The 17,647-nt window shown below is 45.5% G+C and overlaps 1 protein-coding gene across 1 annotated transcript in view; it reads left to right on the top strand.

Moving 5' to 3' along the window:
* Window positions 1-17,647, top strand: part of DNAH1 (dynein axonemal heavy chain 1) — a 61,702-nt gene that overhangs the window by 24,968 nt on the left and 19,087 nt on the right. Inside the window, exons 24-46 of the mRNA XM_069866302.1 lie at window positions 293-472; window positions 1,165-1,305; window positions 1,929-2,092; window positions 2,525-2,638; window positions 3,268-3,456; window positions 4,530-4,635; window positions 5,672-5,785; window positions 5,960-6,109; window positions 6,580-6,666; window positions 6,772-6,958; window positions 7,074-7,165; window positions 7,800-7,954; window positions 9,611-9,788; window positions 10,055-10,249; window positions 10,930-11,049; window positions 11,669-11,827; window positions 12,118-12,222; window positions 12,305-12,445; window positions 12,966-13,126; window positions 13,788-13,945; window positions 14,081-14,254; window positions 15,736-15,914; window positions 16,675-16,905. Coding sequence (XP_069722403.1) covers window positions 293-472; window positions 1,165-1,305; window positions 1,929-2,092; window positions 2,525-2,638; window positions 3,268-3,456; window positions 4,530-4,635; window positions 5,672-5,785; window positions 5,960-6,109; window positions 6,580-6,666; window positions 6,772-6,958; window positions 7,074-7,165; window positions 7,800-7,954; window positions 9,611-9,788; window positions 10,055-10,249; window positions 10,930-11,049; window positions 11,669-11,827; window positions 12,118-12,222; window positions 12,305-12,445; window positions 12,966-13,126; window positions 13,788-13,945; window positions 14,081-14,254; window positions 15,736-15,914; window positions 16,675-16,905 — 3,480 coding nt within the window. The remainder of the gene's footprint in view (window positions 1-292; window positions 473-1,164; window positions 1,306-1,928; window positions 2,093-2,524; window positions 2,639-3,267; window positions 3,457-4,529; window positions 4,636-5,671; window positions 5,786-5,959; window positions 6,110-6,579; window positions 6,667-6,771; window positions 6,959-7,073; window positions 7,166-7,799; window positions 7,955-9,610; window positions 9,789-10,054; window positions 10,250-10,929; window positions 11,050-11,668; window positions 11,828-12,117; window positions 12,223-12,304; window positions 12,446-12,965; window positions 13,127-13,787; window positions 13,946-14,080; window positions 14,255-15,735; window positions 15,915-16,674; window positions 16,906-17,647) is intronic.

Below are 17,647 nucleotides of genomic sequence, written 5' to 3'. Positions count from 1 at the left end.
TTTGAATCCTAGACAGGCAATGAGAAATGTTCATCCTGCCTATAATTTCATTTGCTTCACTCAAGTTAAACTAATGATGTGAATCTCTTGTTGTCATATCATCATCCTCCATTTTTTGGAGAGGTCATTTCGCACATCTGTTGCAGGCTTTATTATTGCTATTGACAACCAAGTTTGGCACCAGATTTGTAATGTTCATAAACCACTGCAGGCTGGCTCTCCCCTCAGGCAGGAAGGCAGGAATAGAAAAGAAATCCTCCATTCACATGTCCTGTTGCACTTCTTCCATTAGCTACAGTTCCAGGAGGACCTACAGATCACGCATATGTACTCTGCTGAAGGAGAAGAGGTGAAGCTCTTTATTCCCGTCTATCCCACTGAAAATGTGGAGGATTGGCTGCTGGAAGTTGAGAAATCCATGAAGGCCAGTGTACGGGACAATATAGAAAGATCAGTTGGTGTTTATTCAGAGGTAAGAGGTTTATTGCAGACTGGCCGGTCTCTGGTGTCTTGGTTCCAGGTTTGCCATAGGAGTCACCAGCGATGAAGCTGATGAATTTGTGATGTTCTCTTAGTTTTAAAACACAACCTTTAATCTGACTGTGTGGAGGTCAAGCGCAGAATGTGCAGTTGGGCAAATAGCTAAAGGTCCAGAAGAATGCAGAGCCTCCAACCTCACCTAACAGCCACAGAACACTTCTGAATATCAGAGAAGAACGCTGTGTGAATACATTTCTATTCCTCTCTCCAGGCAACTTCTTTATAAGGATCTACTCTCCTTTGTCTTCTTCAGCTCTCATGTCTCTCACAGCATGCTGGTAAAGGCAGACAAGGCACTGTGAACTGTTGGTTTCAGTCAGTGCATCAAGGGATGCATCTTGGCTCTGGTTTCTGTCTAAAAGTTACACTTTAAAAAAAAAGTATAAAAATCTAGATTTTTATTGGTTTGGGTCTAGGGAGGAAGAAAGGCTGAAAAAAACAAAAGGTCTCAGATATTTCTGTTACTGTTTTCTACTCAGGGTGAAAATGTGCAGCTAGGAAAGTTAGAACAGGCCAGAGGAGGGGAAACATTCTTTTGGGTCTCACAGATTCATCTCATAGCAGGAAGACATTGAAATTGAAAAGAAATAAATCATTGTCTTACCATCTTTTCTTCATTTTAAGACTCCACGTACTACATGGGTCTTGCAGTGGCCTGGCCAAGTGGTCATTGCTGGCTGCCAGATTTTCTGGACAAAGGAAGTGTCTGAAGCTCTGGAAGCTGGAGATTTGTCCAGCAGGCTTTTCCCACAGCTGAGTGCTCAGGTATGAAAATGAATGTAGGGTGGGATTTTGCCAGATGGAGATTTTTTCAACCATCAGGCCTTAGATAACTTATAAATACAACCAGGACAGTGTTGTAGGAGAAACAGAGACACAGTCCTGCATAGCACAGCTCAAAAACAGGTTAAAACCCAGGTTCTTTTCACCTGAACCATTAGGATATTTGTCATTGTAAACCTCAAATAATGTACTGGACTGATAATATGATCGTTACCTGAAGACTGAAAGAACATGTAAGTTAACTTCTCCAGGGTCACCCAAGAAGTCAAAGGTTGGAGAGAACGAAGTGATGGACAATAGAAATAAAAGTGAAACAATCTCCTTCATACCTGTTCCCTGCATCTAATCACCCCTAATACCTGAGAGATATGGTGTCCTCAGCTCTGGGCCTCATGGTGGCCCTGACTCTTTCCTTTCACCTGAACATGGTAATGGTGTAGGCAGAAGTCAGCTTTGAGCCAGCCCTGAGCAGTATTTGCTTTCTGAGCAGTCATTCTTATGTGTGACCTGGATTTAGCATGCCATGAGTTTGACTGCACTGTGATAGTCCAGGCTGGAACTTCGGGATGTGGGTTACTTCAGAGTACTTTCTTTTCCTTACCCAGCTGAGCGATCTGGTTGCCCTGGTCCGTGGCAAATTGTCTAAGACGCAGCGAGCAGTGTTGTCAGCTCTTATTGTGATTGAGGTCCATGCCAAGGATGTTGCAGCAAAGCTGATTGAGGAGAACGTGACAAGCATGAATGATTTTGAGTGGATCTCCCAGCTCAGGTAGAGACTACAGCTGTTGAACCTGACCTGGCCTCCCTGGCCGGTCTTAATTCTCCTTACCCACAAGCCATGTCCATGACAAATGGAAACAGGAGTTTGTGTAGTCCGTAACCGGTGTTCCTGAGTTGCTGCTAAAAGCCCTATGAGGAGTAGGAGTGAAGTCTGCTAAGGATGCTGGTTCTAAGGCATCTGAGACAGATGTAGTTTTGATAGCATCTGCTTTGGCAACAGAGACTAAGCCACACTGAGTGTTTCTCAGCCTCACTGTGAAGGGGCACACTCTTGCACAGGAGTTATATTACTTTATCCTTTCTTCTCTCAAGAAGGAAATTACTTGCAAGTCTCCAAACTTGCAGACTGTAGTCTTATGAGCTGCTGTGTTGTCTGCCAGCCAGTGTTTATCTTTCTGATGTCATGTTCGCTCATCATTAGATACTACTGGACGCAGGGGGACCTGTACATCAGAGCAGTCAATGCAGAATTTATCTATGGGTATGAGTATCTGGGAAACACTGGCCGTCTGGTTATCACGCCCCTCACAGACAGGTAAGGAGATTGTTTTCTGGGCAGTAAGTATCTTTTTGGGTTTGGAGGTTTTTTTTCCTGGATGAACAAGCCTCACTGGAGATTAAACCAAGGATCTGATTATGCTGTTCTTACTGCTTAATGTATGTAAATAGAAACCATTTGCACAGTAGAGGATTACCTGAGATAAGGGCATAGGAACACGCTGGCATTGGTTCTACTGTATTCCTAGTGATCAGTGCTCAGAGTGATTGCTTTCACTCTCCTCATTCTTAATGTAGTGCTCTGACTCATATAAAATGCCCACCTGATAGCTAAGGAGCTCTTCTATAAACCAGCATAGGGAACATCTAATACTCTAGAATATGCATCAGCAATAACAGTTTTACCCTTTTGTAACTGTCCTTTTTCTGGAGAGTGGATTTGTAGCCAGTGGCAGAAGGATTTATCCATACAGGCCCTCATGAATACTAAACAAGGCCACATAGCTGACTCTTTTGCAGAGTGCTGCATACCCAAGCAGTTCTGCAGGACAGTAAAGGATGAATTCTTACCTGTCTCCAGCTGGATAGATCATATCTGATAGATCATATCTTACTGAAATCAGCAGTAGAAATGCTTTTCATAGTCTGGTCTCTTCTTTGTTGTAGGTGTTACCTGACGCTTACAGGGGCTCTGCACTTGAAATTTGGAGGAGCACCTGCAGGACCAGCAGGAACAGGCAAAACAGAAACAACAAAAGACCTGGGCAAAGCACTAGCAATTCAAACTGTGGTGTTCAACTGCTCTGACCAGCTTGACTTTATGGCAATGGAAAAGTTTTTCAAAGGACTAGCCAGGTACAATTGAATGCTGTGTGTCATTATGAAGGAGTGGGTAAGATATAGGGATGGTGGGCACTTGGAATTGGTGGGTATCTTCATAGCAGCGCAGAAGAGCAAGCAATGCCCTCACAAGAGGATTACTGGGTTCCAGAATGAGCAAAGTTACAAAATTCCTTGCAGAAGGGAGGGACAGTTGAGCCAATTTAAAAAAAACCACACACACACACACACACACAAAAAGAATAAAAGGAAATCTTATTCGTTTAATGCAAAATTAAAATGCTTTGCACCAATCCAGTGTTAGAAACCTGTGCAAACCTAGTATTTGCAGCTCTGGCCTCTGTTTTAATATCATGTGCATCAGACTGAGATTTTGCCCACAAACTGCTTAATCTTAAGAAGGAAAGAATATTCTGAATTTATCCAAAACTGAGCAGCCAAGAGAGACTGCTCCAAACCCTGAGGAATCCTCTCAGAGAAGCTTCTGTCTTCACATTTCAAGCAGAACTGGTCTAATTAGTCAGTTGCCCACTGGTGAATCTGAATTAGTCACTCCAACAAAAGCTAATACTCTTTTCTCAGATGTTTTCTTTGTAAGTAATTTCACTTCTTTCTTAAATGATGCCTTGTGGGAAGATCACCTTCCTCGTATACATGCTCCCAGCTTTATACATAATCTTCAAAGCTCTGAGAAGTGGACTTAAGAGAAGTTTAAATTGTGTCTACTACACGTATAGCTCAGGTACAAAACGTTAATTCAGCGGGATACCACTTTAAAGCCCAAACCTTGTAACGTGAAGAATTTGTGCCAGACTGTCAGGTAGGAGATTGCCGTGGTCCTGCAAGGACCGTGTGCCTTCTCACTCATCATATTGCCTGGGGTGCGTAGTTGAGGTGCAGGGCTACAGCCCCTTCCACTGTACCTGTTCACGGTAGCTGTGGGACATGAGGAGCCTTTTAGGTTCACTTGACTCTGTGCTGCCTCCCCAGTTTGTGGATTCATAATTTCTAGATCTAGCGGAATTTTGACTGCAAGTTGTCTCCTGTGTGATGTTCCTGAGTCCCCTCATTTCTTCTTTCTTGCCCAGCTCTGGCGCATGGGCTTGCTTTGACGAGTTCAACCGCATTGATATCGAGGTGCTGTCGGTGGTGGCCCACCAGATCACAACCATTCAGAAAGCGCAGCAGCAGAGGGTACGTAACAAATATGTGGATGCAAAGGCAGACAAAAATTCTCTGCTTGGGCTGGGCTAGTCCTTGTCTTCACGTGCCTCTTCATGAAGGACAAGCTTCACTGTTCAGGGGCAACTCAAACAGACCTATTTAAGCTTGGAGAGGCATGAGTAAAGCCCTAGCTGTGGCGCATCATATCAGGATGTTACAAAAGCAGCATCCTGGGTGGGTTTTGTAATTTCGCCCTAGTCTGTACTGCCACAGTTGCCCACACTCTCAAAGGCTGAAGTATGTCTCAGCTTGAGATGTAGTGCCAGCAGACTGTGGTGTGGGAGACACTCCAATGCAGATCCACTGAGCTGATACAAATTGGAGCTGTGATAAAGGCGGCACATTTGTCTAAATGTGTTACCCAAGCCTTGGTGGATTCACAAAACCCAATATGTGCATAAAAATGCATGCTTACGCACACACAGAGTTTCAATGTAAAGTGGTTGTTTGCTTTACATGGAGACTCAGCTGTCAGCCAGTCTAGTAGCCAGCCTCTGCTTTGTTCTTCAGAGACTCGGAGGGGTTAAGACCCAAATCTCCTTGACTTTGGCTTGGAATTAGAAACTTGCTCTCTGTGAATTCTTCTGCATTACTTTATCCCCCCTCTGAAATTACTACCTACACAGCTTTAAAAAGGATTTAGGTTTTTCTTTGCCCTCTCTGCCACGAATTAATTCAGGTCCAAACTCTACTGCAGAATAAATGGGAAGATGTTTGTTTACAGCTGGAGGGAAAGAAATCTGTTCAAGATGCAAGAAAAAAGTTGTATCCTATCAGTAAATCTTCCATGAGCCCAGTTTCTTAAACAGGGAAAAATACTGCTGGTAATAATGGATTCCTGCAGTGGGACCAGATTGAGTCACTACAGTTGTGGGCAGCTGTGTGTGTCCGTGCTTGCTAATTTAACTACTGAAAGCCGTTGTTCTCCTCTTGGAAAATTTTGCTGTTATTTAGTTTGCGGGTCAGGCTCTATTCTTTGAGGATGATCATATTTTTAATTTTCTAGGTGGATCGCTTTATGTTTGAAGGCACGGAGATCCCACTGGTGCCATCCTGTGCAGTCTTCATCACAATGAACCCAGGGTATGCCGGGCGTACGGAACTGCCTGATAACCTGAAGGTAAGGAGGGTGGATTGCACAGACCAAAAGAAGATGGGTACTGGATGCTTCCCAGACCACCAGTGTGTCCATGACAAGGATTGGATGTGATGCTTTTGGAAAGTTTATAGGATCATTGGAGAACAAATCTTATCCGGCAGTGTTTTGATCTCATGTTGGAACTGTATATTTCAGGCTCTCTTTCGTCCTGTGGCTATGATGGTGCCAGATTACACCATGATTGCTGAGATTTCACTCTACTCCTTTGGGTTTAATGAAGCCAAAGTCCTTGCAAAGAAGATCACCACAACATTCAAACTATTGTCAGAGCAGCTCAGCAGCCAGGTAGATGCCTTAATGTCCATGAATGCTTTTTAAATGTGAAATGGGTAGTTCTCTTGGTGCCTTGTGATAGCATCTCACAAAGAAGTCACAATATCCATTCTACATCTACCTTCTTCCTTTCTAATTCTTGTTTTTCCTCCTGTTGCTGGATTTGCATTTACTTTCAGTCCTAGTTAGGATTACAGTGGCAGGACAGTTGAGCCAAGCAGCCCTGCCTACTTCTCCCTACATTTAGGGTTTTTCATCATCCAGTTATTCTTGTCTTCCTCACATGTAGTCTGTACAGCTGAGGACTAGTTAGTTGTTTGAAAGATCCTGAGAGCAGATGTAGATTAAGGCGCAGTTGTTCTGAAGGCATAACGCCCTCATTTTTCTTTCCTTACCTGCTAACTAAGTGCATGCATAGGTTCTCTCTTTTTTTAGGTGATGCCTCTGTATCCAATAAATTGTTTCCTCTGTGCCTTTTCTAGGACCACTATGACTTTGGGATGAGAGCTGTGAAGACCGTCATCTCGACAGCTGGCAACCTCAAAAGAGAAAATCCTACTATGAATGAGGTAAATGTGCTTATACTTCACACTGTGGTAGACTTATGTGGCCTTTTCTGCGGCCACACAAGAGAGGCAGGATCTTTGAAGTTCTGAGTTCTCAAATCTTTGCAGGAGCTGATCTGCCTGCGGGCTATCAGGGATGCCAACGTACCCAAATTCCTGCAGGATGACCTCAAGCTTTTCAACGGTATTGTCTCAGATTTGTTTCCCAAGATCAGAGAAAAGCCTGTTGATTATGGCATCCTGGAAGAAGCCATTCGCAAATCCTGCATCAAAGAGAATCTGAAGGATGTTGATGGTGAGGGGAAAGACTTTCCACAAGCTCCCTCTGGGCCTGGGCTTTTAATCCACTCCTCTGCTCTAGGAAAGCAACAGCAGCTCCCAGACCCACGCTGCATCATCTTCCTCTACAGGTTTTGTGACTAAGTGCATCCAGCTCTATGAAACCACCGTGGTTCGTCATGGCCTTATGCTAGTGGGACCAACAGGCTCTGGGAAGACAAAGGTATGATTTGCACTGCTGCCTGCCTAGTGGTGCAGATGGTTAAGCTTCACAGAAACTCACACTCCAGCATTTCCAGCTTCTCTACGATAGACATCAGGGAACCAAGAATGCTGCCTTTTAGTATTAGGAAAAAATCCTTTACTGAAAGAGTGGTAAAGCACTGGGCAGAGGTAAAGCACTGCCCAGGGAAGTGGTGGGGTCCCCATCCCTGGAGGGGTTCAAGAAACGTGTGGCCGAGGCTCTTGGGTACATGGTTTAGTAGGCATGGTGAGGTTGGGCTGGATGACCTTTCCAACCTTAATGATTCCATGATTTAGAGCTGTGGGGAAATACATTAATAAGTCACTATTTCAAGCTGGGAGATTAGACTGAAGTTTATTAGCTCTGCAGCAGATTTCTAAGGCAGTCCACTTTGAGGTCCCAAGATTCTTCAGGCCTGTGGTATGGGAGGTCTAACTTCTTACCCCTGCATCTGGATTGCATTATTTCTGTGACTACAGCCAGGCATCTCCTTACTATGGTATTATCCTTCACCAGCTCTGCTTTCTCACTGTCTTTTGAATGCAGTTGCTGTGAGAACAAGTGGCTTTTTGTCATCGTGGAGCCATGGCAGTTAACTTTCCTGCTTTTGCAGAGTTATGAAGTCCTGGCAGCTGCAATGACGTCGCTGAAAGGTCAGCCTGCAGCCAGTGGTGGGAATTACGAAGCAGTCAGCTACTTTGTACTGAATCCCAAATCCATTACAATGGGCCAGCTTTATGGAGAGTTCAACTTGCTAACGCATGAGTGGTAAAGTACAAAACCTGCTTTCCTTCCTTCCAGACGGGAAATGCTTTTCTTCTGGGCTTGTGCATCTTCTCTTGCAAGCTGAAAACTATTTAGGATAGTGGCATAAAACCAGAAGCGATCAGGTCCTTATCCTCACCAAGCCACAATAGCCAGTCATGGCGATTTAAACTGACATCTTTTATTGTGTGCTTGGCCCGGCTGCCAACACATGCCCAGACGGTTACTGCAGCTCAGCTGGCAGCATTATCTGCGAAACAAGGAATAATTCAATTGCTTTGGAGCACATGTCCCTGCTCTAAGATACAGCAGCTTAAAAACACTTGCTTTGCTTCTGAAGAAAAGTGACCTCTGCGCTGCGCTCTTGAATTGTTTGGAATAAATACGTTGGTGGCACTGAATGATGAGGGATAACTTTCAGGCATAAAGGGGTATTTCATTCGATTACCAGGGCTTCTGCTTGTTTACACAGTTTGGAAGTGACAACCAATAGTCCATTCGCTCTCTTGACAGCCAGGTCCTACTGCTTGTGTTTTCATATGTGACCTGAGGATGACTTTGCAGATCACTTTATCCAGAAGCTAAGGTGTGAGAAGCAGTGTGAATCTCCCTTTGGCGCTGTCACCCACCACTTGCTTAGGGACAAAGCTAAAGGCTGTGTTCTGTAAAAGCAGGGAAACTAGATAAATTTGAAATTAACTGCCTCTGAGAAAAGTGCAAGCAAGTAAACATTACTGATACTGTGACCCAGAGCTTCCCAACCTGTGCTTTGGTGCATCTCTGCTGAAGGACATTCCATAGGATATTCCAGTTAAGCTCAGCAGTTTATTTATGGTGTGACAGCCCAAGGGCAGCACACAGACACATCAACATGACAAAAAGAAAAATACAGCAGCCATGTAAAGTGTATTTGCAGACAAATCCATCTGTTTTAATCAGATGATCTTTAGAACAGACTGTTTTCCCTTGATCTCAGTAACAATACCCTGGAATTCACTAGCACTATAAAAATAACAAATAATTATTTAATAATGGGAATAGAGTCCAGGGCCAGAACGGAAATTGCTCTCCAGGTTTCTGTGTACAGATTAAGTTCTTGCTGTCAATAGCCAGCAGTCCTCCTGTGTCTGCTCTCCTGTTCACCAGCTCCACCATCACCTGGGGTCACAGGCAGCTGAGGATGGGCAACTTCAGTTATAAGGAGGGTAGAATCATGCTCTCCAGCCTGGATTCATCCTCCTAGCCTACACCAATCCAACTGAATCATATGAATTAGCAGAGTAGCTGTTCTGAGCCTCCCTTAACACTTAGCAAAAAAGACAGCAGGTAACCCACCTGCACTGGATACTAGCAAGGCCTCTTTGCTTTTTCCACTGAGGACAGAGGTGTTAAAGGGAAGCTTGGCATTTTATAGTTAGGTGATGTGAAGTTCAGATCCTCATGCTCAGTGAAATTGTCTCATGGTGCTACTCAGGCTGAGATATCTGTCTCACTAAAAGAAAGAATGAAATTGCCTTTACGCAGCTTAGCAACAGGTGAGGCACGAGTATCCTGGACCAGAGTAAGAATCTAGCTCTGTCACCTTGTATGGTGAAAGCTTTGCCATTAATTTCAGCAAAACCAGAATGGGCCAAGCCTTGCCTTCCTCCCACCTTTCAGGACAGATGGGATCCTTTCCTCACTCATCCGACGGGGAGCTGCGGCCACCGACACCAGCAAGAAGTGGTACATGTTTGATGGGCCAGTTGATGCTTTGTGGATTGAGAACATGAACACGGTTCTAGACGACAATAAGAAGCTGTGTCTCAGCTCAGGGGAAATTATCAAGCTGACAGAGGTAACTCATCCTTCCTGCTTTTGCTGCCTGTTGCATGTTGTTCTTCCTCTTCGAACAGACTTGCCTCTTTGATGCCTGCGATGAACTTGTATGGAAATTGGTGTCTCGGTAGCAGCCCTGTGCTGGCCAGGTCTCTGCTGTGCTGCACAAAGGCAACAAAAGGAGGGCTTATGCTACAAAGGGAAAGACTTCAGCTTCACCAAAGATTCTGGCGTCACCAGATTTTGCTGAAAGATCCTTGATTTCTCTTGTTTTGCAATTCCCAGAACATGACCATGATGTTTGAAGTCCAAGATCTGGCTGTTGCTTCCCCTGCCACAGTTTCCCGCTGTGGCATGGTTTACCTGGAACCCAGCATCTTGGGGCTGGAGCCCTTCGTCGAGTGCTGGCTGAAAAATATCCCAGATGTCATGCAGCCCTTCTCAGAGAAGCTAGCATCTCTCTTCAAGAGATTCCTCAAGGTGAGCTACCCTGCCATTCCAGCCCTTCCATGGCTCAGAGCTTGTCAGCTCAGGTATCAAGTGGCTCAGACTGGCCAAGGCCTGGCTTTAAATGCCACTGTGGGAACACTTCAGACTGTCAGTATACAAACTTCTCTCTAAATTTCCTGGGTTTAATAGAGGTTATTCACTGATCCCTACAGAGGTGTGTTAATTTTAATGGTCATTATAGTTTGGTTTATTTCATTTTAAAATTGTTTTGTGGAAAAAATCATCTTTGGTGCAGCTCCATTGCTTACAGTGGAGCTACTCCAGGGAGAAAGTTGTAAGAACATGTCTTGTTATTTCTGCTCTGCTCCTAAACCACCAGTTTCGTGAGTAACCCAGAGGTGCAAATGAAATCTCTGAAAGGAGCAAACCATTTAGCAGCAGTGACAGCACAAGGTGCATGTCACTGTTGCACAGAGCCAAAAGATCAGCACCGAGGTTTCTTGTGGTTACGACTAAACCAAGGGCTTTGACTTGCTTCTCTCCAGTCAAAACAGTGGTACTTGGGACACAGTGGGAAGTGGCAGCGTTCTGACTCATACCCTCCTTGCTAAATGTAGCCTGCAGGGAGAGGAGGAGAAACCAGAACCCTGGAAGGTAAAAGCAAAGTCAAATGTGTTGGATGGTGACGCTGTTCCTGCTTTTTTTTACAGGACTCCATCAGCTTCGTCCGGAGGTTTGTGAAGGAAATAATCGCCTCGACAGACAATAACCTCACAAGGAGCCTCCTCAGGCTTTTGGAATGTTTGTTTCAGCCTTTCATTCCTACTGAGGTAGGATTTTGATACCTTTATCACTTGTGTGTGGCTGTAACTCTTAAGGGCACTAAGTCATGCAGAGGGTTAATCACCAGAGAACAAGCTGTTGGTGCAGAAAGGTCATGCTGTAGCTCATCTATGTGGCAGAAGGTAATACAGCATCCTGCAAAGCACAGGTAAACCTGGAAGGATTATGCTTTACCCAGTGAAAAAGCAAAAGATAAGCTCCATGCCTACCAAGCTGAAGGGAAAAGGTTCACTTTTATTTATAGCAGAGGGAATTGGAGAATGAGTGGAAAGCAGAGATCAGAGCTAAGCAGCAAAGCACTTCAGATTGCAGCTCCTTTGAGAATTAGTACTGAGAAGGCTAGTCAACTTCCAAATTAAAAACCAAAGACTAAATTCTTCTCCAAGCTCCTGTTGAGTGACATTAGTTCAGCGAGGGGAGTCTCTCAAGTACACCAGTGAAACAGCAAGTTTTAATCCACAGAATACATTAATAAGACCTTTGAAAAACTGCCTAGAAAAAGCTGCATAGAAGCTGAATAGAATTAGAAGCACATTAAGAAAAGTCTAAGTTTTGTGTACCTTAACCATGCCTGCAAAATATACTTCCCTCCTCTCTGTGTCTCAGGGTATTAGGAGGATTCCCCAGGAGAAGACAGCTCATATTAGAGAACTAATTGAACCCTGGTTTATATTTGCCTTGATCTGGAGTGTTGGTGCCACTGGAGATTCCCAAGGCCGCATGGCCTTCAGCTCGTGGCTGAGGGAGAAGATGGCAAAGGAAAAGGTGAGCAAAGGCACAGCAGATCCTCTCTCATTATAAAGGAACCGGTAGTAACGAATGGGGGCCAGAGCCTCTTGCATGCCTGTAAGCTTGGGATGGGCTTCCTCTTGGGATCTGTTATCCCAGATCTGCTTCAAACTTCAAGGGACCCCTGGAACTGGAGTATCTGGGAGAGAGACCTGACCTCCCTGGTCTGGGCAACATCCTGCTACTAAATTCCTCCTTGCTAGTGCAGATCCTCTTGTGAATTCAGGTGTGTGGCAGCCAGGTTTACCACAGCTTTATCCCCACAGATCCAGTTACTTTTCCCGGAAGAAGGACTGGTTTATGACTACAGACTGCACGATGCTGAGCTCAGCAGCGCTGAGGATGATACGGACGAGGAGGTTGTTCGACAGGTAAAAGACTTCCAACTCCAAGCTGGGAAATCTGGGGGGAAGATCAGAAAGCAACTCCTCTAAACACATCCATACTTTTCAGGTGCGCTGGGAAAAGTGGCTGGACTCTACAGGAAAGTTCACCATGGTTCCTGATACCAGCTTCTGTGACATTATTGTGCCCACAATGAACACAGTCCGAATAGCTCATCTGCTGGAGCTGTTGCTCACCAACCATAAACCAGTACGTGCCTAGCCTTATTTTTGATATTTTTGATTCAGCCATGTTCTCTTCAACAAGGGCACCTTTTCCTCTCCTGGTGCAATTAGAACCTACCAGTTACCTGATACCTTGAGATTATTTCCCACTCTCATGAATTTGTGTTCCTCTGCTCAAAAGCTGTGCTCTAGCACCATGAGTTCTCCAGACAGTCTCCAGGCACCGTGCCAGTGCCAGCAAGGAAAATCAGCTCTTAGTTGTTCAATCAAAATGTAGTGAATTCTCAATCCCCTCCCTGCCCTGATGATAGCCTGTCACCATCTTTACTCTTTTCCTATGGTTCCATTTCATACTTTTTTTTATTCCTCCCATGCAGAGTTCTGTTATGTTGAACATGTGTCCTTAATGCAAAGGAAGCCTTCTCTCTTGTCCCAGCCTTTGAATGCTTAAGTGAGCCATAACCCGCATTTCCTCCAGAAAATGCCAGGGAGCTGGGAAACACAGGCTGTCCATGGTTTTGCTACATTGCCAATTCTACTTTTAGGTTCTCTGCATCGGTCCCACTGGCACAGGGAAGACTCTCACAATTACAGACAAGCTTCTGAAGAACTTTCCTCTAAAATACATCACCCACTTCCTGATGTTTTCGGCACGCACCTCTGCTAACCAAATCCAGGATCTCATTGACAGCAAACTGGATAAGAGGCAAGTTTTCTTTCTGTGTTTGCAAAGGCAGTACACCCAAGCTCAGTGTTTCTGTCAACTTGGCCTTTTATTTTCATCCCAAGATCTGAGAGGGCCCCAGGCATGTACTGGATAACAGACAGGACACACAGCAAATTGGAGCTGGCATTGTGAAAGCCTTTAATAACTTGATACAACAGCCAGGAAGTGAGAAGGATTAGTGAGGGTCTGTAAAAGCTGCTCCAATTCTAGTTATTCCAGAAAAAGGACATTTCACAGCACAGGTGTTTGCAAAGCCTGGTGTGGGATCTTTATAGATGAAGAGGGGAGAAAATATGGCTGCTGGCCCCCAACCCCACTCCTCGCTTCTTTTTTGTCTCCTTGGTCAGCCACTGGTTTGAAGTTTCCAACAGATTTCTGGACTCAAACTTTGCTTCTATTTTCACCCATTAATTCATTGATGTTGTGCATAAGTAGACAAAATTTCACTTGTTTTTGGAAAGAAGCCAGCGTCTCAAACGTTGCTCTTGATCTTTTGCATGCAAAGGCCAGAGTATATGGAGTGTAGGTGTAAGGATAGCTGATACTGCTGACCCAGGAAGCCTTTGGAGAAAAAAACTACTTTAGGATCAGGTTGCAATAGGAGTTGTCCTGTGTCCTTACGCAGCTTCTGTACTTACAGGCGGAAAGGTGTTTTTGGGCCCCCGGTTGGGCGCTACTTCATTTTTTTTATTGATGACTTGAACATGCCCAAGCTGGAGGAATATGGTGCTCAGCCACCCATCGAGCTGCTGCGGCAATGGATGGACCACAGCGGCTGGTACGACAAGAAGCAGATTGGTACGACCCACATCCTTCACCCGGTGCTCTTGGCCAAAGCTGCCCCATTGATAGATGCACCTACCTGCTGTGGAGAGTCGTGGTGAGGGTTTTAACTACAACTTAGAACTAACTCCTGTTTTTCAACACTTTAAGGTACTTTTAAGAAGCTGGTAGATATTAATTTTGTCTGTGCCATGGGACCTCCCGGAGGGGGAAGGAATGCTGTCACTCCACGCCTCACTCGCCATTTCAACTACCTCTCTTTCACCGAGATGGAGGAGAGCAGCAAGAAGACTATCTTCTCCACCATCCTTGGCAGCTGGATGGGTAAGTTCTGCAGACATCTGCCACCTTCTCCTCCTGTTGCAAGTCAACCCAGTGATAATGGAGGTTGGAAGGCGAAGAATTAGTATTGACCAGAGTGTTGGAAGCTGGAACTTGCATTCGTTACTTGAAGATGGTGTTGGGAAAGTGGTGTTTGAATCTTCACAAACAGGGGGCTCATACACTGGTCTCAGTTGGCCCTGCAAATCAGCCAAACTTCAGGTTTGACTCTCACAGTTTCTTAAGGTGTCCTATAGCCTAGGCCTTTCGAAGAGGATTTTGCTTGTGATGGATGGTGCAGATAGCCTTCAACTCAGCAGAGAAAGTGGTAACTTGGGTTTTCTGTCTTTTTCTAACTGGGCTCCTCAGAGAAAAAGGTTACAGAGATCCAGTGCATAAGTGAGAGCAGAGACAGAGAAAGACCATGAGCAGAACAAGCTGATGGGCACAGCATAGCCTACCTGTGGTTCAGCAGGCAGACACTTGGCCAGACAAGAGCCTTCTGTGGAAGCAGAGCCTTCTGTTACTCTCCATCTGCTGCAGCCTGTGGACAGCTGAGCAGGGTGGATCTAAGCACGGTGCTACAGCCACCCAGAAAAAAGGGTTCATTTGAAGTGAAATGAGTCCTCTTATATTTGACAGGGTGGGAATTCAGGATCATTTTTGCAAATGTGCCCTCATCTGCAAATCTGCTACTAGGAAGGAGTGAGAATAGTGAGCTATGAGAGGAGGGGAGTAGAGCTTTGAGAGCTTGCAATATTCAGAAGCATCAGTACCTGACTATGAGCTCAGGGGCACACTGAAGCATGTAGCTGGGATTTGAAAAGAAAGTAAAGAGTGTTGGAAATCATCAAAAAAGTGCAAAATGCTATGGTGTCACAGGGCTCTGCTTCCACAGGAGTGTTTGTAATGAACTTAATTGGGGGTAAAAAAAATCCACACCACAATTTTGTGCTCTAAAACTGGCATCTGTGTTTAAATCTTGCCAGACTATTACATAAGAAATTATTCCTTGGTGGCTTTGCATTTGCTGAGCTCAATGAATTACAAGGTGCTTTAGCTAGGAGGGCACTCACACCTTCTAGCTTAAAAGTAGCTGAGATTCCACTGTGGGAGTACAAGGAGGGAGAAGGAAAACCTGTTTGGAGTATTTCAGGTAGGCACCAATTACCCATCTGGCAGCGTTTCCTCTCTCCTGGGGTGCATGAAGTCTTAACAATGCAGAATTGTTGTGATGCATTCTTCCCTCCCCAAATCTGATTCCCTTTGGTTGGAAACTCATTGGCAAACTGTCCATTGCAGTGAGCAGGTGCTTGGTCAGGTCCCCACACAATCTCTGCTTTAAGAAAGCAGAAGAAAAGTGCATTCCTGGCCAAGTCCTAGCAACACCTCTGTTACCGAATGCCTTCTGTCTGCACTGCTCGGACCTTCTCAAACCACAGTCCTCACCTTGGCATTCTCACTACCTTTCTCTGTCTCTGCAGCAGAAGCACTTGCAGTCAAAGACCTGAATGAGCCCTTGGTTGATGCCACTATCTGTGTGTATTTGACCATCACGTCCCAGCTGCTGCCCACACCAGCAAAATCACATTACACCTTCAACCTGAGAGACCTCTCCAAGGTGTTCCAGGGCATTCTCATGGCTGAGCCCAGCAAGATCAAGGTGAGTCCTCCCACTAGCACAGCCATGCCACCCAGGGGAAGACCAGAAGTGGTCCAGTTAAGGCCTCATTGATAGGCCTGCAAATAGGCCTCAATTTCTTGTTGAAGCTGCATTTTGGTACTGCTGAGCGAGTGTGGTTACCTTCCTTTTGGCTACATTGGCTGGTATGAAACCTCCTGCCACCCAGCCCTTCTTTGGCATGGAAGCAGGCCAGTGACCACAGAGAGTCACAGCCTGGATGGAGCCAGAGAGGACCAGACAAGAGACCACACAGGGCAGAGGGGTTGTCCTGTTACTAGCTTCTGCCCCTTCGGCTCTCTTGAGGACCTTGCTCTGGCTCCAGCGTAGCCAGTAAAGATTAGCTTATCCCAGGAAGTACCTGGGACCCTGGTTCTGTGCTACACCCAAATAAAAGCGTCTTTCCATAAAACAGGAGAACTTTTGAGAACAATAACAATCTAATCAACCTCGGGGGAAGATAAGGACAAACAACATGTAAAGAAAGCCTGACACGTGGACAAATAGAGAGGGGATTGGCTGAAGCTGTAATGAGCTCTCTGTAAAGCAGCTGTTATGACAAGAGCTGTTTTTGAGAGAAGGGAGTGCAGGTTCCTCCACCCAGTTCTTCCTCCACTCCAACTGCCTTCTAGGAGGAGCAGAGCTGGTCACCTGCTGGGCAGGAACCAGCTTTCCTGACAGCAAGGCTCTTAATACTTCTCTGCTTCCCTCATGGGGGTGTTTTGCTGGGATTTCCTGCTAGGACAAACTGCACCTGCTGAGACTGTGGTACCACGAGAGCTGTCGGGTCTTCTGTGACCGCCTGGTCAGTGAAGAGGACCGGACCTGGTTTGACAACCTGATGAAGAGTATGATGGAGGAGTTAGGCACCACTTTTGAGGAGGTTGTCCCCTCCCAGCCAGTTCTGTTCGGGGACTTCATGGAACCAGGTGCCAGTACCAAACTGTACCAAGCAATCGACAGCCAGGAAGAGGTAAGGACCCTGGGAATGATGATAATGTGAACTGTGTTCATATCTTCCAAGTCTTCTGCAAACAAAAGAAAACAGTTAATGGTAACCATGGGGCTGATTGAATTGAAAGTGCCTGGGATCACAAATGCTCCTAGGGGCCCTTCTGTGAACTCCTGCCCGAGATATGGATAGTGGCTGCATTTGGTGCAGTGGGAAGTTGAGATGAAACAAGCTATCTCTGCATTGCCATCCTGGGGGCAGCCTGCGATGCCAAATGTCCCAAACGAGCAGCACTTGGGACTGAAAAGTGAAATCTGCTGGAAAGAAATGGCACATTACCCCCAGACTATACTACTTTTGCCATTAAAGACTTCACAATTGACCTTTACAAGTAATTAATGTTACTGCCAGATTCCCTGTTGGAGAAGATACTGCAAGTACTTTGGTAGTGATAATTAAGCAAAGGCAATGAGCAGTGTGTTTTGCACTCATTATCAGAAACAGATGATTATCCTGTCGTCTCTCCTCATGTGATAGCTGTGAGACAAGGACAAGGACTAGTAATTAACTGAGCTTTCCAGTCTCTTTTGCCAAGTGGGTAGGCCTGTGCCCCACTGATGGGAGCACAGCTGAGATAGGCAGACTTACCAGGCTGCTGCGCAGTCCACTGATATACGCAGGACTTAGGCATCTAGGCAGGGATCTCAGCGCTGTATGAATTCCAGCTGATGTTGCTTGCCCAGATTCACAGTGAGGGTGTAGG

This window comes from Phaenicophaeus curvirostris, chromosome 11 (genome assembly GCF_032191515.1).
Source record: "Phaenicophaeus curvirostris isolate KB17595 chromosome 11, BPBGC_Pcur_1.0, whole genome shotgun sequence".
Classification (NCBI taxonomy): Eukaryota; Metazoa; Chordata; class Aves; order Cuculiformes; family Cuculidae; genus Phaenicophaeus; species Phaenicophaeus curvirostris.
Note: the sequence above shows the minus strand (reverse complement) of the source record. Positions and strands in the feature narration are given on the sequence as shown.